The sequence below is a fragment of the Zosterops lateralis genome (assembly GCF_965231275.1).
Source record: "Zosterops lateralis genome assembly, chromosome: 6".
Classification (NCBI taxonomy): domain Eukaryota; kingdom Metazoa; phylum Chordata; class Aves; order Passeriformes; family Zosteropidae; genus Zosterops; species Zosterops lateralis.
The window spans coordinates 16,018,238-16,042,864 of NC_139761.1; the positions used below are offsets into that span (position 1 = coordinate 16,018,238).

General features: G+C 37.7%; 2 protein-coding genes across 3 annotated transcripts; one reads left to right on the top strand and one right to left on the bottom strand.

Moving 5' to 3' along the window:
- Window positions 1–8,405: 8,405 nt before the first annotated feature.
- Window positions 8,406–21,399, bottom strand: CPSF2 (cleavage and polyadenylation specific factor 2). Its single transcript, XM_083863656.1, has 15 exons — window positions 21,330–21,399; window positions 20,625–20,810; window positions 18,990–19,149; window positions 18,804–18,909; window positions 17,195–17,324; window positions 16,742–16,857; window positions 16,007–16,194; window positions 15,307–15,597; window positions 14,119–14,219; window positions 13,607–13,807; window positions 12,854–13,006; window positions 12,075–12,300; window positions 10,125–10,424; window positions 9,039–9,173; window positions 8,406–8,889 (listed from the first exon to the last, which is right to left on the bottom strand). Exons 2-15 carry the CDS (start codon window positions 20,771–20,773, stop codon window positions 8,797–8,799), a joined length of 2,349 nt encoding a protein of 782 aa, XP_083719782.1. The 5' UTR covers window positions 20,774–20,810; window positions 21,330–21,399; the 3' UTR covers window positions 8,406–8,796.
- An 18-nt stretch (window positions 21,400–21,417) lies between these two features.
- NDUFB1 (NADH:ubiquinone oxidoreductase subunit B1) lies at window positions 21,418–24,330 on the top strand. Of its 2 annotated transcripts, none has more exons than XM_083863658.1 (3): window positions 21,418–21,550; window positions 22,744–22,885; window positions 24,015–24,330. In XM_083863658.1, exons 2-3 carry the CDS (start codon window positions 22,746–22,748, stop codon window positions 24,049–24,051), a joined length of 177 nt encoding a protein of 58 aa, XP_083719784.1. In that variant the 5' UTR covers window positions 21,418–21,550; window positions 22,744–22,745; the 3' UTR covers window positions 24,052–24,330. The 2 variants fall into 2 exon arrangements, with proteins under 2 accessions (XP_083719784.1, XP_083719785.1); XM_083863659.1 differs by having other exon boundaries at window positions 21,424–21,550; window positions 22,741–22,885.
- The last annotated feature ends 297 nt before the right edge of the window (window positions 24,331–24,627 follow it).

The following is a 24,627-nucleotide window of genomic DNA, read 5'->3' on the forward strand; positions in this document are numbered from 1 at the left end:
CAGACTACACAGAATGGACATTAGGTGCAGTTTTACAGGATGAGACTGTCATGCAGGCATTTTTCAGCTATTCAGCTTGGAAGGTATGGACTACATACATACTATCCAACTTCTTCCAGTTCAACATTTATTTTCTTTTTTACTCTCCATTCCAGAACCAGAAAAATTTTACATAAGGAAAAATACTAACTTCTTAATTAAGTCCTGTCCTTCCAACCAATGATGCAGTAACCTATGGGATACTGAAATCACTTTTTAAAAATTCAAGTATTAAAAAAAAGAAAAAAAAAAGCCGAAAGTAAATAAAATCATATTCATCATATTCCATACAACAAAAGTAGTATTTTGACACGCCTGGAAAAGAAATCAGAAAATGAAAAGTCACACTGAATTTCTACAATAAACCCAGAGTTAACTATTCAAGTCATTAGTACATGGAAACAGCACAAAAGCTGTGCTGAAAAACTGTTACCATCAACTCCAAAAGGAAGCAGATTAGGATCATGGTCTGCAATATCAGAGTGTTTTTTGACTGCAACAGAAACTAAATTTAGACCCAGTTACATAAAAAATACTAATAGCCTTAACACTTTTAATCAGCATAAGAGGTTTAGAGATACACAAATGATTTGAAGTCTGTTGACTAGTTTTATACTGCTTTTGCAATATTGTGCATTAGTAAAATCAGGGAGATTATGAAAGAAATACTAAAGCATAATAAAATTACATAAAACATGAAAAGCAGGCTATGCAGAGTGACTCCAAACACTGATACTAAGAGAAATTTTACCAGAGTATGTCAAAAACACAACCTCTCTATAGATTCTTGCAGCATGGAGGTTAATCTGACAAGGTAATGCAACCCAAGTACCTGGTAGGTTCAGAAAATAGGTTGGACTCTATAAATGTAGTATTAACTTGTGTGATCCTACAAAGGGCAAAAAATAAAATGCTTACTATCTTCATACTGTTGCAAACTGCTGATCCATGACTAGCACAACAGCACAAAGCAATCTGGCAGCCTTTCAAATGCCAAGTCTGGCACGGTGACGGGCAATATGCTCCGCCAGCTGTGCAAGTCCTTCAGGAGCTGCAAAACGGCAGAAAAAGTAATTCCCTGATGATTTTTCAGAGTTCATTACTATGTCTTGCAGAGCACCTGCCAATAATTTAGGAAGTATTGACTACATCACGCTCAGTTTTTTTTTTTTTCATGGAAGTTAAACAAGTTCTCTGAAAACAACTGAAGATACAATGTTGCCCTAATAGAAATAAGTACTTGGATATGCTATACCTGTTGTCCCAGACATGTAGTAAAATTACAAAATGAGTGGCATCACATCCAATCACATCCAAGTTATCACATCCAATATCACATTTTTTGATATGTAATCCATACCATGAAAACATTTTCAGGTTCACATATTGAAGCATAAGCAGCAGGCTAGTTAGGTAAATGTGAGTAACCTTTTTTTTTGCTTTTTGCTGAGCTTTATTTTTTCTTTGACAGCTCACTGCAGTGGCATCAGAAAGCATTCCTGAGATGCCTGTTCCTATCATTGCATCCTAGGTAGATATAGAAATTAAATGGCTGACAGTCCTACTAAGTTCTAATGATGATTAAATTCTAACTATGTCCCATTTTTTCTTTTCAAGGATCTTTCAAAATCCTCTTGTACAATTTTACTACACAATTTGAGTGTTACCACTGATAAAGACATACTTTCCTGAGGCCTTCCTGCCTCAGGATTATTTCTGAGAAACTTTGGTAATAACAGATGAGATGAGCACACTACAAAACTTATACAGATGGACTTAAAAAACTAAAACCCCCACACTTTGAAGCAAGTACTGTAAAATTAAGTATACTGGAAAATAAGGTATGATACCTGGTCAGTCGCATTTTTGCTCTTTCTACAAAAATATAAACAGCTGGAGAGAAAGCAGTTGTCTGCACTATATTAATTGCAATGGTTTTACATAAAACTACAACTTAAACACCAATAAAAGGTTATCTTTCAACCTCTAGGCTATTAATAATCTATTTTCTTTGCTAGAACTCAGTGAACTAAACTGCCTCACTCCAAATTAGAGTTCTTGTTCTTATTTACAGAGCCATAAAGCATTTGAGCAAATGACTGTGCTGTGTATCACAACACAGTTCAGAACTGGTGAGAAAACTGAATGAGACTTCTTGCAGACAAGGCAACTGAGTTAAGTGACAACTTTAAGAAGGTATCAATGAAAACACCACTTGAGAAATAGATCACTCCAAGAGCTGTTGCTTAACAACTGTGTTGCTAAGAGTTCATTCTTCACACCTATATATTCCTATAAACTAATTAGCCACAAACAAAGGAAAAAAATAATTTTGGTTGCATCTAAAATAAAAACCTTCAACATTTTGAAGATGGAATTTTTATATACTTGCAAAGATTCTGACATTGTTATTGACCTTAAATGTTATGCTTTCTTTTCAACACCTTAAATACCAGCAAGGGCATGGTAGCCACTACTACACAACATGATGAACACTGTCCATTAGTTTCCCATGTAATTTTCCAGTCAGTTTTACAAAAACTGGTATCAACCTTGGGCCAAGTTCAACAGAAAGCTTGTGGTTTGGGTTGTATTATTTTTTAATTGAAATGACCACCACAGCAAATTTCTTTAGAACCATTTCTCAAAAGTAGTTTTTAGATAAGTTTTTATCCCTCCCAAAAAGCTGCACTGAAAATGAAAAATACTTAAAAAAAGTCTGCACAAGTGAAGAAATGTATTTGTTCATTACCAAAATTGGTGACTGCCAGATTGCAGTTACAAACTATACTTTTTGGCAGATGCTTAGCTCATTATCATTCAGCTGTTGAATCACAGATCCAGCTTTCATCACCTAAGAGGATTATACAACAAGTCAGGTTTTTAATGCTTAAAGCTCATAGAGCAAACTTGTTTCTTCTGACCTTAAGAGTTTTTACGAATTCTTCTCTTCCAGGGAAGCAGTTACAGGGCATACTGGAAGTTCTATTAAATAATGCAGGAGTGTTGTTGTTTTCTGGATTTTTTATTTCTTCTCACAGTAGTAATACATAACCTACCAAAGACAGTAAAACTTGAAGTTCACTGTATGAAACAATCTTGTTCTCCCAAATAGCTATGTTCCTCTTCTACCACTGTGAGAAAGTGTTAGAGCTGAAAGGAAGGATCACTTCACTTACCACTGAACTGCAACTACTCTTCAGAGTTCCTCTGCCAGAAAACACTAATACACCCTTTGAAATACAGAATTAAGAATTTTATTAATGTAATTAATGTAGTTGATCTGAAACAATAAGCTCTTTCATCCCTTGGTTAATACTGGTGAAGCAGCGTGATACACATTAACAGTTCACAACATACACTGCTTGTCATGCCATTTCAGATCATCCAAATCATTCAATGAAATATCTGCCCTTCCAGTACCCTTCATGCAAATGAGTTTCTACAAAAGTTTGTCTTGTTATAATGGAAGATTTCAACTTCACTGGAAATAAAGAAAGTACTCTTAAAAAAATGATTACTGCTCACTTCAACTCTGGCTAACCACCCTGTTCTGTACTTGCAGGAAATAAGCCATGCAACAAGACTCCCAAAATAAATGTTGGTGGGCGCAGGATGGACATGACCTGTCAATGTGCTCTTGCAGCCCAGAGAGCCAGTCTATCCTGGACATAAAAAGCAGCACGGGCAGCAGAGTGAGGGAGGGGATCTGCCCTCTACTCCACTCTGGTGAGACCCCACCTGAAACACTGCACCCAGCTCTGGGGTCCTCAGCACAAGAAGGAAACGGACCTGTTGGAACAACTGCAGAGGATGGCCACGAGGATGATTATGGGGCTGGAGCACCTCTCCCGTGAAGGCAGGCTGAGAGTATTGGGGTTGTTTAGCCTGGGAAAGAGAAAGCTCTGGGGGAAACCTTAGAGCACCTTCTAGTACTTAAAGGGGTCCTACAGGAGAGCTGCCCTTTTTACAAGGGCATGTAGTGATAGGACAAGGGGAAATGGCTTTAAGCTGAAAGAGAGTAGGCTTAGATTAGGTACTAGGAAGAAACTATTCACTATAAGTGACATACTGGCACAGGTTGCCCAGAGAAGCTGTAGATGGCTCATCTCTGGAAGTGCTCAAGGCCAGGTTGGATGGAGCTTTGAGCAACCTTGTCTAGTGTAAGGTGTCCCTGCCGATGGCAGAGCACTGAAATCAGATAATCTTCAAGGCCCCTTCCAAACCAAACCATTCTGATTCCATGAAATTTTGATCTTTGTAGTGTATCTCTTACTCAATCAAAAAGACTCTCAAGAGAAGGTAAGACTTAATACTGTTAAAAGTATTTTAAAAATCAGTATCAACAGGCAATTTTATAGATTCCTTTGATCTAGTTTCATTACCCCATTTTGAACTACCACTGGCTACTTAGAGTTTTCAGACCAAGAACTACAATTTTGTTTCCTAGATAGATTTCTTTATCAGATTTGACTGTGAGATCATCTTCCCCAGCACTTCCTTTACTAAACTATGAAAACGTCTCTAAAAGCCATGAAACAGAGTATCATGAAACCTTTGAATCCTCACTGTAAGACTACTTTTGACGAAGACTCAAAAAATTTTAGCAGTTTTCACGCTTTAGAAACTGTATTCTCCCTTTTAGTGTTCCCACCAAAACACTTCAAACCATGTGCCACTCGTTCACTCCTCATTTCCTCTCCCCCTCCCCTCTTGGGGCTGAAGAATTGGAGTCACAAAAAGTGAAGATCATGGGTTGAGATAAGAACAATTTACCAGAAACAGCAATGAAATAAGAAAATGAACAGTAACAGCAACAACATTAATAACAAAAGTGTATAAGGGAAGTGAGTGATTCCCATGCGAATGCTCACCCTTGCAACAAACGGAGCCCAACAATACTCGACCACTACCAGGAAGGGATCCCTCCCCCATTCTTGGAAAACGACCTGAGGTGGCATGGAATAACCTCTGGCCCTCCTGGCTGCTGCAAAAATCAACCCTGTCCTGGCCAGAACCAGGTTTAAGTGTTTTCCCCAGGCAATAAATTCCCGTTTGCTACCTGAAGTATTGATAACATGTCATGCCTTATCAAAGAAATCTTGATTCTGTACAAGTGTTTTAGGCTAACAATCCTCTTTAACAATTATTTAGATAGGAGAGTGGGGAAGGAGCATGTCTCTGCTTGTTAATTCCTAATAAATAGCATTTGCCTCCAGTTAAAAGCTAGTAGAGGTATGGGAAAATGCCTACATTTCCAAGTAAGTTGTAGCAGCAAGGAGATCTCAAATGCTCTCACAAGACTGTTACTTTGACAGAATGCTGGGCATCCTACCTTTCCATTAATGGTGCATTTTGAGAAATGGATATGGTTAAATTTAAATATTGTTGAAGGATGGAGAAGATTTTCAGCTTCACTTCACCTCCAGTCCATATTGTTAAAAGTAAAATGATTAAAAATGGAACTTGTCACAATGTTATTTAACTCAGGGTAAAGCTGTGTTTTAATAATAGGAACAGCATAATAATTAGAATTATTAGCATAATTACCTAGAATTCTTTTTTTATCATTAAGAGTTCTGCTTCTTCATTCCCTTAATCTTTTAAAACATGTCTTTGCATTCTACTGCAGAGGTACAGGAAGACTACAAAGTCTAGGATTTTCCCATAAGCGCTACAGACCAGGCCCTTCAGTTTAGAAAGGACATTGAGACACTTGAGCGCATCCAGAGGAGGCAACGAGGCTGGTGAGGGGCTTGGAGCACAAACCCTGCGAGGAAAGACTGAGGGAGCTGCAGAAAAGGAGACTCAGAGGTGACCTTATCACTCTCTACAGCTCTCCTGAAAGGGGGTTGTAGACAGCTGGGTGTTGGTCTCTTTATCCAGGCAGCAACTGACAGAATGAGAGGACACAGTCTTAAGCTGTGCCAAGGGATAAGTTGGATATTGGGAAAAAGGCTGTTATGGAAAGAGTGATAAAGTACTGGAATGGTCTGCCTGGGGAGGTGGTGGAGTCACCATCCCTGGATGTGTTTAAAAAAGAGTGGATGTGGCACTCAGTGCCATGGTCTAGTTGAGGTGTTAGGGCATGGGCTGGACTCAGTCTTGAAGGTCTCTTTCAACCCAGTGATTCTGTGACTTCGGGGATGGAAGAAAGCAAGTTTCCACCTTTCCTGTGCCTTCACATACCCTTGGCTCTTCTTATCTGAGGAATCTGAAGTATGCAGGTGCCCTGGAAGGAAATATGTTTAACTGGTGAACACCAAAACTGGGTTTGAAGTTAATGTTCTTACCCTCAGGAGCAACAGAGCACAGAATAAGAAACGGTACTCTGTCGCATTTTTACTGCTAATGAAGAAAACGTAGAAGCCCGAAAATACAACGTATGGACCATGGAGGTACTGACATTTTGTAAAGGTAAGGGGAAATTAATCTTTTAGTTCAGATAAAAACAAGAACCAGACTAGTAACTCTGAAAATTATACAGAGAAGTTCAGTTACTGTCTAAAGCAAATCATAGTTAAGAATGTAACAGGGAATGCTCAGAATAAGCAAAATTAATGGACAATGGCTCCAGGTGCACACACGGCTTTACAAGCACTGAATGCCCAGCTGAGGAGCACACCGGCCCCACAGCACCAGTGCAGCCTGTGATACATTTTCTACAGACATCCAGAACTCCAGTCCCAGCACTCAGCTGACTACTTTCACCTTCCATGTCACCTTTCTAAGTCTGATTTCACACTTCAGCTGCACTCATGCTGAATAGACTAAAATAAGAAGTCAGCTGTTTTGCTTATGTTTGAGCCTTTTCCTCAGTGATGGCACTGATTTGGGGTTCTCTCTCAGCACACACTAGAATTGACTGACTGATAATAAAATGTTGTGATCTTAGCCAAATTTGTATCACTAGATTAGAAAAACAAATCTGACAGAAAGGTTTATGATCACACTGTGTTGTCTTTACCCTTTTCTTAAAAACAGCACTATTTTGACTTCCTAAGGTGTTTTTTCTTTATTAGTATATTCCAGGCAGGCATACGTGATCCCTTCCCATCCTAAGCCCTCAAGATTAAAGTCCTAAGGCCAATATGACTATGTACAAAGTACCTCACTTTATAAAAGTTCACTAGTATCAGCAACAGTAGTAATACAATAGTATTCAGCAACAAGTATTCAGCATCATATAGATTTACAAAGCATTGCTACAAAACCAGAACATTTCTGTGAAGTTCTAGTTGTCAATATAAGGGAAATACACATTTTCCTAGACTATTAAGAAAAAAATCCACAACATTGAGCTATCTAGTTATCCCTAGATTTTGTGTAAGAAAATACATTCTCACTCAGTATTATATTTTCAGGTTTTTTACATTTCTAGTATATAGTTCTATCAAATGTTTAATACAGCCTTCACTTTTAAGCTACTATTTTAAACAGAATAGCCTGCAGATCAGATAGAAAATTTTTGTTGAGAATGAATTGCAAAGTAAATTATCTTCTCATTGATAGCCCATAAGGCTATTTTTTACAACTTTTGAAAAAGGTTTTATTTAAGCATACACACAAAGAGCATATATTACATTGCTATTATATGTAAAAACCAAACAACTCTCCACTGCCAAAGCTGGTGCTTCACACATGGACAGGGGAGAAAAGGATTAAATAAACTTGAGAGGCCATTTGTTTTCGTAAGTTAATTTCTGAGAAATTAATGAACTCAAAACTGCATTTATCTTTACCTAGAAAGTAAGGTAAATTCCTAGCATCAGCAGCTACAATAAGCCTCACTGTCAGCTAGAATAGAACACGGCACAAAACCATTAAATACATCACGTGAACTCAGATTTCAAGAGAAAAGATTTTCCTGAACTTGGCTCATAGTACTCTGAACAAACAGCAGTGCACAGATAAAGGCTTTAGACTTTGAAAAGGTTTAAAATCAGAACTCAGAAAAGGTTTTACAATTGGCATAATTTTGCAAGAGCTAGGAATTAGAAATTCTGTAAGTTTGTGCAGAAGTTACTCAGATGCATAATTACTGCATTTTAAACTGCCTGAAAATATCATCCAATCTTCTTAGAGTAATTGCCCAAGTAATTTTTTTATCCTACAGATTACAATATGAAATGCTATTTCAAACAAATCAGTAAGATGGAACAGATATAGCGTTAATATGTGGCCAGATTAACACTGGGAAAACTTTAGGTGGTCTAGCTTTAAGTGGGCTGTTACTAATGTAGTTCAACTAAACTCAATTTAAAAACAAAAGAGGAAAATATTTGAGACTGTTCCCCAAATCAAACTTACTAAAAAAACCCCCAAGCAACTGAAACCAAAAACAACCACACAGAAACCAAAACAAATGAAACCAAAGAAACCAAAGTTCTTTATCCAGTCTTATTTTAGAACAGAAGAATGACTTTTACATGTTTCGTACTCTTCGACAGGAAATCTGTGAAACCAAAACATACCCTGACAAATTGAACCTTTCCTGAGATGCATTCATAATCATAAACTCATTTATAATGTGTTATGTGGGAGATGCCAAGTTGTAACAGTTTAAGAATCAACTACATGGAATGTACCAACAGATTTATGAACAACAGTAGCAGTTACTTACATGTTCATGGCAGCTAACTGTTCTTTATGAATTAGGTTTACCTGTATAAATTAGAAAACTACAAAAAGTCAGAACTGGGAGAAACCTCCATTGTCTGTAAAAGTTCAAGAGAAAACATCTTTGCAGCACTTTTCTTAGACAATAGCGTATTGCTCATATAAAAGGTCTCTTATCCTATAGAAGTCCTGGCAGAGGCAGCCTTCCAATCCAATACGCCCTGTTTCAGTCTGAAACAAAAGACATGTTTTAATTAATTATCTTTACATTAACAAGAAATTTCTTTGATTACTAAAACAATATTTTATTGATTACTAAAATAATATATATTATTTTATAATATTATTTGCCAGAGAGATTAAAAACACAGAACACCTACCCTACGGACAGCCACCAGGTTGTTGCACACAAGCACTCCTCCAACAAATTCAGCTTGTATACCTTCCCTCAAGAGAACCTGCTTGAAGTCAGACAGTCTTGGCTCATTCATAAACACAGACTGATGTCCAAGAACCTTCAAAACAACACACACATTTTTACTACTTCTATTTAACACCTTCCCTTTTTCCAAAGATTGCATTATTGCGTAGGCAGCAGTGAGGCCAAGACTACAGGACTCTAAATTGGTTCTATTTCTGTTCACCTGCAGCAAAACATCTTCAGGATAGAAAAGCCTTAGAAGTTACCCATCACAAAAAGCAAATGCTTTTCTTTGCTCACATATTGAAGACACATAGAAAGCTACAATGAAGATCCCTCTTCCAAGCCATGCTATGCCAGGGACTGAGCTGCGGTGAGCAGTACTGCTGATCAGTACAGGGTGCTATGATGGTTGTCATGAATCTGAATAGACTTTAGAGTTGTCTCCACAGTTCTCTAGCTCCCAGAACAGACTACACTTAGGACTGTGAGACAGAGAATCTTAAAAAGCAATTCTAGGATTAAAAGGTACTAGAATCATTCAACAGAAAGATAAAATAATATCTCCTAAAAATGCAAAGTATTTTAAGAGTTAGGGTAAATTTATAGAATAGATAAATTTCATGAACCCTCAAATCACTACTATAGAAGCAGATGTATAAATGTCAAAGATCTGTATCTCAAGTATATGAAGTACTTTCAATACCATCAACAAAACATAATAAAATCCAGAAGTGACTAACACCAACTGATTTCTCTACCTGTAAGCACTAATTACAGATATGACATACACTAATTAAAATGTTATTTCATAAATATATAGTACTGTATGCTAGGTACTGTTAAGGGATGCAAAAGATCATCCTTACTGAAAAGTATAAAAGCTTCAAAACAAAGAACAGCACCAGGTTTAACAGAGAAACCCAAACATGAAAACTCAATTTCATTTGACTAAGATCACAGTATCAACCTCCAAACACTAGAAAACAACAAATGAATACACAAGTTTTCATAAAAGAAATCCAGACCAGCATCATTTCTGTACCTCATGAGGTGGCAGAGGTTCCAAAGTAGGAATGATCTCACTCTCCTCACACATCTCCTTGTCATCATCACCAAAGAGGCTTTTCATGGCCTTTTGTTGTGCAATCACACTCGAGTCTGAAGAAGGCACATCCACTTGCATCTCTAAGTCTTCATCTTCTCTCAACTCTCCCTCTTCCAAAATAACTCCAGTATCCACTTTTGAAACCCTCATGTCCAGAACACCATCTATCCAAGCCAACTCAGCATCCTTGGCTTTACAGAACTGAAGAGAGCTGACAAGAGAATCTTTCAATCTGACCTGGGTTGCAGAAAAATAAAAGTACTATTAGTTTGATGGAAAATACTGAGGTCTTCAAGCTTTAAAGATTAGTAAGTTTCTCCTTACCATCCTTCCAATGGGTTTGATTCATGCAATCTCGTGGAGAGAAAGGATGCAATTGGTATCACCAAGGCAATATATTTTGTAATTAATACGTGTAACACTCATATCACAACTTAAAAAGGAGCAGAGATCAACACCTTTCTCATCTTGGCTAAAATAAAAAAGAATCTATAGAACTGCAAACCTGACTTAAATTTACAGCAAGAGCAATCATTTCCTTTAAAAAACCAGAAACCTTTTTTGCAGCCGAGTTGTTCCTCAGTTGGTCTTAGCAAATTCAGAGTTTCTGTAGATACATTTAGGTTACTGATGAATAGTTCAAAATTTCAACCCTCCAAAAAAAAATTTAATTACTATTTTATTGTAAGAAAGGATGTTGTAAATATAAGATTCTTAAGTGCCCTTACCCTGATTCCTCTGGTGGACTCTGGGACTTTAATCCTTTATATAAAGCTCTACTCTTAGAGATTGTTATCCACATTAGAAAGTCCATGACTCCCATAGTGCAATCAAGGCTGCAACCATGTGAAAGATATAACCACCAGCTACCCACCCATGTGTAGCACAGCCCACTCAAATGACACTGTGACACTGACACTTCACTCACATCTATTATTTTCAAATTCAACATCACCATTGCACTTCTGGGTCATTTCTTACACACTAGCAACTCTCACAGCCTTAAAGAACAACAAAAACCCCCACCCAACAAACCTTGTGCAGAAAACACACTGTTTTAAGGCTGTCATAACTAGATGATTTTTAGTAACTGAAATTTTCTGCTTTCTAGAGGGTAACAGATTTTTCTCTGGAAAGAAACAGAAATACCTCTTTCAACAATTCTACCAACATTTTTCTATTAACTTTAAAAGAATAAAGGAATAAAGGACTACTGCAAAAAGTGTTTGTCAGAGACTTCCCTCTAAACAACTTCCAAAACTTAACTGGGACCATACACAATTTTCACATAATTTACTATTATGTGAAAAGCTATTCCAGCTTTCTTATTTAGAACTTCATATACTTCATTTCATTTTCATGGCTAACACACAGCAATACATTATCATAACCTTGCTTTCCAAGAATCATCACACTAATTTTTTAGGGGGAATGGGTATCTTATTTGTTTTTATCATTAACTTGCTCCTAATTTTACACGTTCACGCTTAGGTACTGTTTAAGTATGAAGCATTTTTTTATTCTAGCTCTTTAAGGCTCCATGTGAGATTCCAAAGAGAATCCTGAATTGCAGCTAGTATATAATGGTATTCTAAATATAGGCATTATAAATTTGTAAATAGTTCAATAAAGCAAACTGATGGCCCCGTGGACATGAAAATTGTGTTTTGCAGAAAGGTAAAAATACACTGATCTCACATTCAAGCTTTCAAACACTTCTGAATAATAAGCCTCAGGAGAATGCTTATATAGAAAACAGAAACTAATTGTACTCGCAGGTAGTATCACCTCTCCTCTCCTAATGAACAGAGGACAAATTACATTCTGCTCATACAGCTCTACTACAGTCCACAGTAGTTACACATCTAAAGAATTCCAGTAACTTACCTGGTAAATGTGAGTTTCACTTGTAGCATCTACAGTTTCATGAAGTTTGGGCATGTAAACTTTAATATCTTTTCCACCAAAAGCTCTGCAACATTCTGCAAGGTCCTGACTGGCCTCAGGTGGTCCATGGACAATGACCAGTTGTCTTGGTTTCATTTGGTTAATAATTTTTTTAATTGAGTCCCCGTCTGAACGTCCTTCATAGTCAATGTATGTAACTCTGGCTCTAGTTTGAATTAAAAACCCAAGAATAATGTTTTAGTTTAAAAGATTAAACCTTTGAGTGCTCCAAAATAATTCATTACATATTTTTTAATTATTGAATATCAACAAAAGCTGTCAGCACAACTTATATTATTAATCTCTAAAATACAATTGTCAAATATTAGCATTTGTGTATTTAACACTATACATTCACAAAATTACTTACAAAGTTACCAAAAAAATTAATTTATCCATGAAATAAACATATTTGAATATGTTATCCTTTTAACAAAACATATTTAAATATCTTTCCTAACATACTCTTGTGTAATTTCTTCTGTCTCTTCCAGTTATTTCCATAAGACAGGAAACAACCCAAATCCCTCAAGAGTGGGGAACCATAACACTGTTCTGTGCTCCCAGAAAGACTAGTAAAATACAGCTTAGCTTGGGGAAAAAAATAAATAAAAATCAAGTTCTTTCCCACTTTCTAAAATCCTAGCTAGCCTTTTACCCAATTCGCACTGTACCCATGCCACTGTTCTAGCAGAATTGAGAAGAACAAAGTTACTCACTTAATTTCCATGGATTCTGTTGCAGCAATACATTTGGTAGGAACATCTGATAAATCCTGGTCCATAGGCTCCTCTCCATTTGTTAGACCAGACTCTAACTTGCTTTTTTCTTCTTCTGTTGCTTGAAGTTCTGGAACTAGAAAATCCTCAGGTCTAAAGAATGAAATGCATTTTGCTTTTTAGAGTAAAACCAAAGCTCTACCTAATATAAAAACAAATAGTGCTGATTATTACTACTAAGATATTTTTGTAACTGTTATTGCCAGCAATTTCACTACACCTGCCAAACATTTCCATACTTGAACAGAACTGATTTGGAAAATATGACCTTCCTATCTTAAAAAAGAACTTGAATAACTTCGGAAATACTAGAAAACTGAGGATTTCTAGCAGGTATTTCTTATGTAAAGCTGCAAATACCACTAAATTTTGTCAGGATGAACAGCATTTTCTCACCTCACAAATTTAACATTAAGTGAAATTTAAAGCAGAAGAAAGCTTAAAATAATTTAAAATCTTTTATCTCAAAAGATTAAAGAAAAAGCCTGCAATGAAAATACATCCCAAGACATGTGAACACAAGCAAAGGATCAGCACTTTTGAGCTTCAATCCTTATCACAAGCTTTCTGTAAGACTTAGCAGTTTGAAGGGCATATAGCAATGCTGCAGAAGAGACAAAAAGGTGAATTTAACTCCTTCTAGTTTTTGATTATTTCATAGCTACTATGTTAGTATACATTACCACCACATACTTGATAATTTCACCATATTCATCCCATTTAATTCTTTCTTCAGGAGCTGGAAACATTGGATAAGATTTTTTTGCCTGTTTGAAGAAGCTTCCTTTCCGGCTACCTTCACCTTTCATCATCAAATCATGTTTGGTCTTATGTAAAGTCGGCTGATCAATATCCTCTTCAGCATCACTCTCATCACTGGAATCAATATCTGCCCTGAAATGACATCCCAAAAAAACCTAGCACTTTTTTTTTTTCTTCAGGTTTCATATTACATAAACACACTCACTAGAAAATAACAGTTGACATAACACTAACCAAGGCCAAGGGCAGTTTATGTATCTGAGAAAGAGCTCAGTCAAATGGTAAATGATACTGGGTCTATCAGAAGAAGAGATTAAAGACAACCCCTTCTGATTCCTCAGGGCCCTCAAGACAATTTAGGCCTGAAAAGAGTTTAAGAAGCAGAATAATCACACAGAAATCTCAACTCTGATCATAACAGCAGAATGAGCAAACATACTTACTCTTTAGACTGCTCTAACTTCTTAGCTGCCTCTTTCTTTAGTTTCTCCTTTTCTAGGTATTCTTCAAGTTCTTTTCCTTCCAACTTGACGCGTTTTCTCAACTGCAGATAGAATTAAAATTAATGTTACTGTGAGTAGCTGACACAACTTTAATACTTCTATCTGCTGCTGACAAGAATATTTGTCCTTAGGTACCAAGGGCAAGTATAAATTGTATATCACATACAAGACATACACAGATATATGGCAAAAATGTCAACATCATGATAGTGTCAATTTGTACAGTCTACTTTAAATGAAAGCACTTCTAAAAATAATAAAGTCAATTAAGCTTTCCAAAAATTTCTGAAAATGTCTTCAAGAAATCTCGCTCCAATAAGCAAAAGCAAATACTCTTAGACAAGCAGTGTTGTTTTAGTTTTTCTATCATTACTATCAAACCAGAAGAACTTAGCAAAGTTATACTAGATGGCAAAACAATGGCAGATTTTGTTTCTTTGTTTCTGAGTACATGTCACTTCAAATAAACTGAATTCTAGTAATAATCTAATACTGTAAGTCAATGATTTTAATCCAATCTAAAACCAAAATAAAGCAACATTGTCAGTATTGAAATTATCACTGCAATCACAGGGGATTTCAATAAATTAACAACATAGAAAGAAGTAGACACAGGTGTACAGATTATTGAAAACAATTTGAAAGCATGAAAAGTAATTAACTATCTCCTAATTCCCAGCATTTGCTTATCTTTCTAATCCTGTTGGGATATATTATACTAATTTGACTTGATTCTCCCAATTTCCAAACCTGGAGAATTTCTAGCAAGACTAACCCACCATATGATCTGTGGTGATCTGTATGTCAACTGCAAGCAGACTTTTTCCTATTATAGCTGAAACACAAAGGAAAAAGTTGTCTAAAAATAAATATGTAAAAGGGACTTCATGTTCAGCTCTATTAATTTTGCCATACCATGAAAAAGCATTTTGCAGTTCTCGGTTGGAGACTTATTTTTATGTAAATTTATCCCAAATTTGATAAATATGCAATATACTGACTTCAGGTTTCTCTCTACTACTAGAAGCATTTCCAGAAGATTAAAAAAAACCAAACTATGTTCAGTTTTGCCCACATGACCCCAGATGGCCCACAATAAAAACCCAGAACTATAGGGACAACTCTTACCTCAATGTCTATAACTTTTTCAGAAGGATTATCAATCAGGAATCGTGCCAATGTTCCAGGTGTAGTGCGGTAAGTTAAAATTATGGAGTTTTTGGAATCCTGGCACCATTGAATAAAAAGATCTCTAGAAAACCCACACTCCAAGTCAGGCTGACTGGCAAGAACAACTTTTGGACTAGGCACTCGAGCCAGATCAGACAGACTGTGACATAAGGAGAGATGGCGGAACTGAAAAGGGTTGTTTCTCTTGTCTTCAAAGCACCTCATCAACTTGTCACTCATCCATTCAACCTAAAATATGTATTAGAGAAAGTTATCTATACAAATACAAGTTCTTCAGCAGTACAAGTTTGATATGAAGTACAGGATGTAATATGCCCACGATTACTTCAGTATTTGTCAGCAGGTGTAGAAATAATGTTGAGCATAACCAACACTGAAACAAGTACTTTAAGTTCTCTTTTTTAGCAACTATAAACTATGCTAACATGTATTATCATAAAAACAGAAATCAGTATCACAAACCATGCCCACTGTCACAACTGGATGCTGTGTTATTTGATCAAAAGAGTTGAGACACAAAAATGCACTACAAAATAAGGACATTCCCCCAGTGTTTTGCCATTTTTTACTATTAAAAAGAAAAGTCTTTTAAATGTTCCTTTACTCTTCATAATTGGATTTTAAAATCAAAACAAACCTGTGATTTAGAGAACTCCACTACATTGTAGCTGACATTATTCAAAAGTGCAAGAGAGTAGACTCCTAATCCTGCATCTTTTGTTCTCCAGATCTGATCAAGAAGCTGAGCAAGTTCCAGAACTCTGCCTGCTGTATCCACGGCTATTAATACATTTCCATCACCTCTTAATGTCTCCAAAACATTAGCTAAAAAGAATTAAAAACAAGACAAAAACCTACTTATACTTTGAATCAAAGTTAGAAGGTTTATGGTGTGGCTGGGAATTATTTTTGTTTGTTTTATCATATTCAAAAGTATCCTGGACACAGAAACAAATGAAAATTCCAAAGAGATTCAAATCCACACTTCCACCTTCCACCAAAATTAAAGGGACTGGAGTTTTCTCAGTAGCTCTGCAGATCTCTCTGCCTTGGTATGTCTTTCAGTTTTTTTCATTAAAAAACAACAGAAAATGGAGTTAAAAAAAAAAAAGTGTTAAGGAAGGTAATTTAAAAATCCCAGAAGAGATTTAAGGATACTGGGTAAAATACACTGTTTTCAAATACGGCTCATTGTTGTTAGGAAAACATTTAACTCACAGGATCAGTATCATCAGAAAAGAGTAATTCAAAACTTGTTACATTTTAATAAGTGTTCTTAAATTTAAATGCTGATGAATTTCTCATAGAAAAATAATTTATAGTAGCTAATAAATCACATTACTGATATTTTTGAAGCCCAAACAATACATACTCAGCAGCTGTTCATCCCTTTGCTTCCTCCTGGGCTGTACATAAGTAGCATTAAATGAATCTGTAATAAGCAATGAAGGCCTGCTCAACATTTCCAAGGAACATCCATTCAGATGGCTGTGGAAAAAAAGGAAAAATCTCACTTTTTTGCTTTTCTATTTTACAAGAAAAAAATAAGACAGCTAGATTCCAGATTATTTGCATGTACAGAAACTAAACTACTCAGCTGCTAAATGCTTCCTGCTTCAAATTTACAAATAAATAAAAATGAATGGAATAAAGAAACCTTATGTTAATGCTTGCTTCAAACTGATTAATCTAGATGCAAATGAAATTAGTGGTCTTATTAGAACTGGAAATGCACTTCTGGAAATGCTTCCACACCTCTTTATCACCCACCAAATGATACACACCTAACTCAGCTAAGAACTATACATTACTATGTTGAACTTACATCTCCCTCTTGTGGTTGAAATCAACGGCATAAACAATTTCTTCCTCTCCATCCTTGACAATCTTCCAAATTGTGCCTCCTATCATGTGACCAGCTGGTAATGGTGTGATTGACAAACCGTGTCCTTTGCCTACAAAGGTTTTCAGTATTTTAGGTAGATTACACATATTAAAATCCATTACTTTGAACAAGAGATAGTAACTTTAAACAACTGACTGCTTAAATTACTTCTGAGAAAAAAAAGGGCAGTAAATATCTGTCCTTCCTATCTAACCAGTAACATCAAAATATCTTTCAATTCACTTTTATATTTCTTCCAGAATAAAGAAACTAAAGCAAAGATCACTTCCTCTCCCCAACTCCCACTGATACTCAGAGACACTGCAGGGCTGCTGTAACTATAGACACAAACAACAGTAAATTATATAAAAAACACATCACAAGAAAGCAAGCACAATGATAGAAGCCAGGATAATCTCTGGGGCAACACTAAACGTTTGCTATACCCCTCACTTTTGAGGTACTTAGGAAAACTTACATAAATTACACAATTTGGAAGCTTCCCAGAATGACAAACACACAAGTCAAATCATAGCAGAAAAGGTGTTCATGTGCTGCAATCAGGGATGACAGAACTTTTTAGCACCTAATGCATTTTTCAAATGCACTGTTGCTCCCTGTCATTGATACCAGCCTGTATCTTTGTCAGAATAAAACGAGACCACCCACAACTACTAGTTACTGGACTCTGCTGCATAAAGTGCAGAGTAATAATTAATTATTGAACATATATTTTCTTCTTAAATGCCTCCATTGAGACTTTTCAAATCATCTCCATTAAATATAAAAGAAGTTGGTTGTTTTAAAGAAGTTGTACACTAAAATTACCCTTTAGATGTAAAAATTGCCAGGGCAGACATAACCTTGCTACAACTATCTTGAAAAGGGGCCAACAGTCTCTCAAGGACATCCTCTTTCTATTTTCCAAATAAGAAGGCAAGTATTTTGGCAGCACTATTCATGAAGCTGTAAAATACTGTCCCTCCGAGACAAACTGCTGGTGGTCAGCTTGCATGTGTCTCTGTTCAAGAATAGAGTTTTTATTTTATTCTGATCTTTACATTCAACACAAGTGGAAAGCTTCTGATAGCCAGAGGTCCCATCAACAGTCTACACTGAGCATGGTCTGAGTCACTGAAGGTCTCCCCATTAAATCATGCACATGCTGTACTTCATCTCTGCAACCTGCTCTAGAAAGCTTTCCCTTGTGTTACTGGTTATGAAAAGTTCAGAGGTATCTGCCACTAGACCCAAGTAAATACTCTTAATAGACATCAGTAAATTCCAAGAAAAGTTACAAAAACACAAAAGAGAAACAAACATCTAAACATCCTTTGGCATGATCTCTTCCATGTTAAGTAAAAATTCTATCCATTTCTAGATAGAATTGCTGAGGCAATTGATACAGACTGAAGTGAGGCTAATGAAATGAGCACTGCAAAACACACAGTACTTCAGAACTCAGTCCCTTTAAAAATTACTTTAACTTTTAACTACCCTGTTACCTTTCAATAAAAGTAATTTCTTGATGCTTTGGTGATAACTTTACCTTTTAAATTCACAATCTGAGAAAACTTCAGCTGTTGTATCTTATCAAAGGCTGCATCTACATCATCCAATGTAAAGAGTGTGAAATCTTCAGTATTATGGCGGGACTAAAACAAAGAGGAACAGAGCATTCAAACACTCCACCATATCAAAGATGTTGTGCATCAAAGTATCAACTTAAACATACCTGGTAGAGATCATACATAAACATCTGTCCCATTTTATATACAGGAATAGTTGCATAAATGGCACAATTCAACCCCATTTTTCCAACTGCATATGGAAGTGCACCAAGGTGTAGAGGGTCAGGGTGGGAAAGAAGAACAGCATCAACCTGGTGAACATGCCTAAAAAAAGAGGGGCAACAAAAGCCATTGAAAGGAGTTCTGTATGGTTTTGTGTATCTCCTGCTAGGGCTATTTTGAGAAAAAATACACAGTCTGAATACCAAACAATGAAACTTAAACCCTTCAAGGTTTGGGACAGTTTTAAAAATCGCAATTAAACCTTAGAGGTGTTTCCTAATGTTCAAGCACTTAAAAACACACTTGATTTCAGAAAGCATAAGTTTAAGATCTGAAGATGTAAGTTTCACACCAAATTCCTGATGTAAAAGACCTTAGTGTATATATGGAACAACAGAAAGTAAATTAACTGAGGGACCAGAAAATAATATCAGTACAGATGTGCTACAAATTGCTTATACTCCCAAAAACAGGCTACAATTTTCTTCTGATGAGAGTGACCAAGTAACAGGACCAAAGATGCAACAATCCTTAAACTGATAAAGATCAAATCAAAATATATTTCTTTAAATATAGAAAAGATCAAACATATCATTTAAGAAAAGTAGCACATCTGTTTTGGGGATTTTATTACTCTTAAAAAAATTTCTTTTTCCTTGTGAAGTGTTGCATAAAATTAGAACTCAGACTTAAATCTTTCTGCATTTCATAATTGAAAAACTTGAGGGCATAAAATACACATAACAAATGAAAATACAAGTTGGATTGACAGCTTTGTGTTCCCTTGCGTTGTAAGTGGGGCACACACATTCTTCTCGATGGCTATTGTGAAAAAGGGAACTTTATTTAATCATGTCTTAGATAAGACACTTGAAAACTTTTATAAATTATCCTTAGTACCTAACAATCCTCACTTAAAAGATTTCACACACTGCAAGTGTGTCAATGCTATAAAACTAGTATCAAAAAGCTCAGCTTCTTTCCCAAATTTCCGTGTTTGAGTCCTAAGCTGGCAATCAACACAGCTCCTTGCTGCACGCCTGCAGAAGTTCAGTATTAAAGCCTAGATAGATTTTGGTTTGGAGGGGTTTTTTTCTCTTTGCAGGGCTGGTGTCCTGACAGAAGGCGTTTTCCTGACAGTCTATTCAACTTGAAACAAGAGCCAAGCGTTGAACTGCTTTGTATTCAGCCTACATACACGAGGCCTTCCTCTCCCATTTAAAACTTACGTAACTATTCTAAGTTAGTTGAGAGCCAAGGTCAGTCTATCCTAAACTGTGTCACATTTATGAGAATAAAAAACAAACAAATCATTCAAGCTGAAACAAACAAGGGACAGTTTGAGAATTACAGTTTAAAGATACAATCACTGGATTGACATGAAATAATCCCAAGTTTTTGCGGGAAATGTTTCAGCAGTGTGATTCCCTTCACATAAAACACATACAAAACAGAACAAAAAAAGAGAATTTTGCATTCAGAAACACTATACATTATACCACTGCATGGAATTTGGAAAACTTTCAAGACAAACCAAGACCTATTTAAAAAAAATGTGTATGAACTGAACTACTTACTTCCTCAGAGAATCAATAATATCCATAGAAAAGTTTTCATCCCAGCCACAGTCCAAAAGAAAACGAAATTCATCTACTTGCAACAGATAGCAAAGGGCAGATTCCTCCTGCACGCCCGAGAGCGTTGTCAACTTAATAATCGATGTCATTTTCCTCTCCAAGTGTTTACTCTCCAAAAGAACTAATCTGAATGGGGGACAAAATGTTTCATTGACTGACACAAAGAAAAATCTCATTTACTCAGATCTAGTTCCACATATTCCTGAAAATACGCAGGCTAACGGTGTTAATACTGTTCAATACAGCTCTTCGATACTAATTAAGTCTCAGATATTAACATTCTACTGTTGCAGGTCTTATTTGGGTGGGGTTAATTTTCTACAGCATACATTAAGAGTAATGAAAAAAGGATCCCTAGGAGCAGCACAGCTAACAGCAGCTCCAGGGAGCTGAATGAAGGCACCCAGAGCTGGCACATCAAGGGCAGCGACCCCTCTAACCCAGAGCCTGCCCAGCCGGGGCCACAGCGCAGGCCGGGCCGGGGGCTCCAGCGCCCCACCGGGCCCCGCCGCCCGGGCCGGGCCTGGCCTGGCGGGACGAGTCTCGCCGCGCGGGGACGGCGTCACGGGGACGAGCCCCGCGCTCACTGCAGTCCGAGACGAGGAGAACAAGGGGACGAGGAGGATGACGCGAAAGAGCCGATACCTGCGCCCTCAACCACCCCCAGCCCGCGCCGCGCTGGCCGCCATCTTGCGGGGGGCGGGGAGGAGGGGCGGCGGGCGGAAGAGCAGCGGGCGGCACCACCGCCAGCCCGCGGGGGGAGGCCGCTCCTCCCCCGCCCTGCGCGGCCCGTGGTCCGTCCCGGCCCGCCCGTTCCCGTGCCCTTGGAGCGGCCGCGGCGGGTCGCGGTGCCGGTGCCACCAGCGGTAATGGGGTGGTCGTGCCGGGGCGGGAGCGGCGTGGGGGGCGGAACCGCTGTCGGGCCTCCCTGGGAGCGCCTCGCCCTGTCCCCCGATCCCTTCGGCCGGGACAGGGCGGCGGGCGGAAGCGCCCCTCGGCCGTGAGGCTTTATGGCGCTGTGGCCCCTGGGGGGGCGGTCGGGTCCCGGGCAGGCCGGAGGACGCCGAGCCGGGAGTGGCGGGGCCGTGTCGCGGGTCAGGGCCCGGGCCGGGCCGGGGCCTATGGCAGCGCCTCCCGCAGGGGGTGGGCGGGTGCGGTGATCGCTCTCGGGGCCCGCCGGGGCTCCGGCCCGCCGCTCTGTCTGTGGCACATCTCACCGGTATCTCCTGTAGTTCCATAACCTGCAAGGCTTTGCTTGGGTTGGAAAGGTTTGCTGGGCCTCCTCAGTCTGTAGAAGACTGCGGGGGAAATCTCATTAATGCGTGTAAATGCCTCAAAGGCGGGTGCCAGACCCTTCAGTGGTACTCAGCAGCAGAAAAAGGAGCAATGGCTATAAACTGAAACACAAGAAGTTCTGCTTCAAGACGAAGAAGAACTTGTATAATTTGAGGGTGGCAGAGCACTGTAACAGCTGCCCAGAGAGGTCGTGGAGTCTCCCTCTCTGGAGACATTCAAAAAGCACCTGGGCGTGTTCCTGTGTCACCTGCTGCAGGTGATCCTGCCTTGGCAGAGGGCTTGGACTGGATGGTCTCCAGAGGTCCATCCCAACCACAACAATTCTGTGGTTTTAGAAATGTTCTTCTTTATTTTACAAACGTCCTTTCTTATCTGTCAGCTCCCCACTAAATACACAACTTGTCTCTGAGACTTGACACAGGTAATAAAGTGTTCATCTGCAGGAGTTTAGGTTATGAAAGTGTTTCTAATGTTTTACAGAGCAGCAAACTTCTGTGGAGTTGCTTTAATGACTAAATTAAAGAGATATTCTATTTCTCTCCTGTTTCAGGATGAAATCCTTTTTCCCAGGGTCAACAGTTAGGATTATTTCTAAGAAACCCAGGTATAGGTTTGAGAATAGTATGTGTCTCCTAGGAAGTGTTTGATAGCCCTCATGTACAATGTCATTTTAGGATCCTAGAGTAAAGGTGCCAAGCTTGCAACAGTTTCCAAGTGCAGATTTATTATTACCTCTTACCTGTTACACTTTTCTTTCTAGCAGTCATGGTGAATTTCGCCCAAGCTGTGCGTGACCACTGGGTTCACATCCTTGTTCCCATCGGATTTGTGATTGGATGCTATTTGGACAGATGGAATGATGAAAAATTGTCTGCCTTCAGAAACAAGAGCTTGTTATATAAAAGGTCTGCTTTATGATGCCTCTTTTATACGTATATAGTTATTTTTCAAAGTGCTTCTCAGTTCTTTTTTAGAGTTATAAGCGTAGCCAAAAAAAGAAAAGAAAGCCCTAAAAATATCAAGCATTTATGAAGTGGTTTAGGTCAGTAATACCCTCTGAAAATGGAATCTTTAGGACCTATCTTCATGAAAGAAAGGCTCCTTAATTGCTGTCAAGTTTTTGGTCATGAAATGTGAAACCATTATTTTGAGTCTCTCAAACTTCAGCAGAAAACATGGTGCTTGAGTTTTAATATTCTCTCTTAAAATGATCACAGCACTTTTTAACCAAATACTTCTTATATATGTGTGTTACTTAAAAATAATAACCAAGTGCTTGAAAACTGACACATATGCTATATCTTCACTGAATTATGTGATTATAAGCACTGATCAGTTTGAGATTTCTGGCTGTGACTTCTCAGAGTGAATTTATATCAGAGAACTTCAGGCACTGACTCATCTGTGTCAGTTCTAATTCCATATTAGATCATCAGGTTAACAAAAAAAGGGGAAAAAAGAGATGTTGCATAAACTGATAGCAGGGATGCTATCAGTTTGCCAGTGGATTTTTTTTTCCCCAGCTCTGGCCTCACCTAAATTAATTTTGAGTAAGAAAGAAACCTTTTGACATAATCTACCCCACTGGTACCTTAGCACTTTTCTTAATGCATTTGTTAGTGAAGTTGGGCTGCTATGTCAGCATCTTGTAAAAATCCCTTCTGCTTTCACATCTCTCATTCCACTAAAGTAATAAATTATTGTATTTAGAAGAAGTAGAATTTTTCATTTTGGATCCAATTAAAAGTCTGTCAACTTTTTAAAAGCTGTTCTGTGCTTCCATTTAAATGAATGGAAATTCAGAGGAGTCAGCCCATTGAAGCTTTGGAAAGAAAGGAGAAAGTTTATCAGTATGGAAAGATTTTTAACTGACAACAATTGCAAGGAAGGTTATTTTTTTTGCATAAATCTCAAAATCAAAGTATTGTTGAATATAAGCTAACATAAATACTTACATTTTTAATGATTATTCTAAAAAGATAGATACTAATTTTAGTCTCTTCCCTCTTTTTGTTTTGGTTTTTTCCTATACAGAGAGTTGAAGCCTGGTGAAGAAGTAACATGGAGATAAAAGCTGATGATGAAAAGGAAGACATTTTTGTTTGATTCATCATCTTATCTCACATATTGAAAGAACAGGAATATGTTTTTCTCCCTGAGAGGATACTACAGTAAAGGACATCTGCGGTTCATCAGTGCTAGTTTAATTTCCGGTGTTACTTTTTGAAGTTGATTTAATTACATGACTTAATATGTGTTCAGGAATCCCATTAGTCCATAAGAGTTGAGAAACTTGTTCCCTACTCTGGAAAAGAGAGGAGGAATTATAGAATAAACTATGCAAAAGTCATTTATGTTGTTATCATTGTGTATGGTGTGGAATCCATATGTTTATAGGTGATTCATTAACTAGTCTTTGAAAGAATACTTCCATAAACCCAGTGGTTGACAGGTTTTTGGTTTTTGGGTTTTTGGGTTTTGTTTTGGTTTTTTTGTGGTTTGTTGTTTGTTTCTTTTTTTTTTTTTTTTTTACTTAACCTTGCTAAGTTTCTGTTTGGGTTCCCTCTGTCGGCTTGTTTGGAATCGTGGTTAAGCAGGTACTTCATGAGCGGACCAGGAGGGGGTGAGGGGCGAGCAGCTGGTGAGC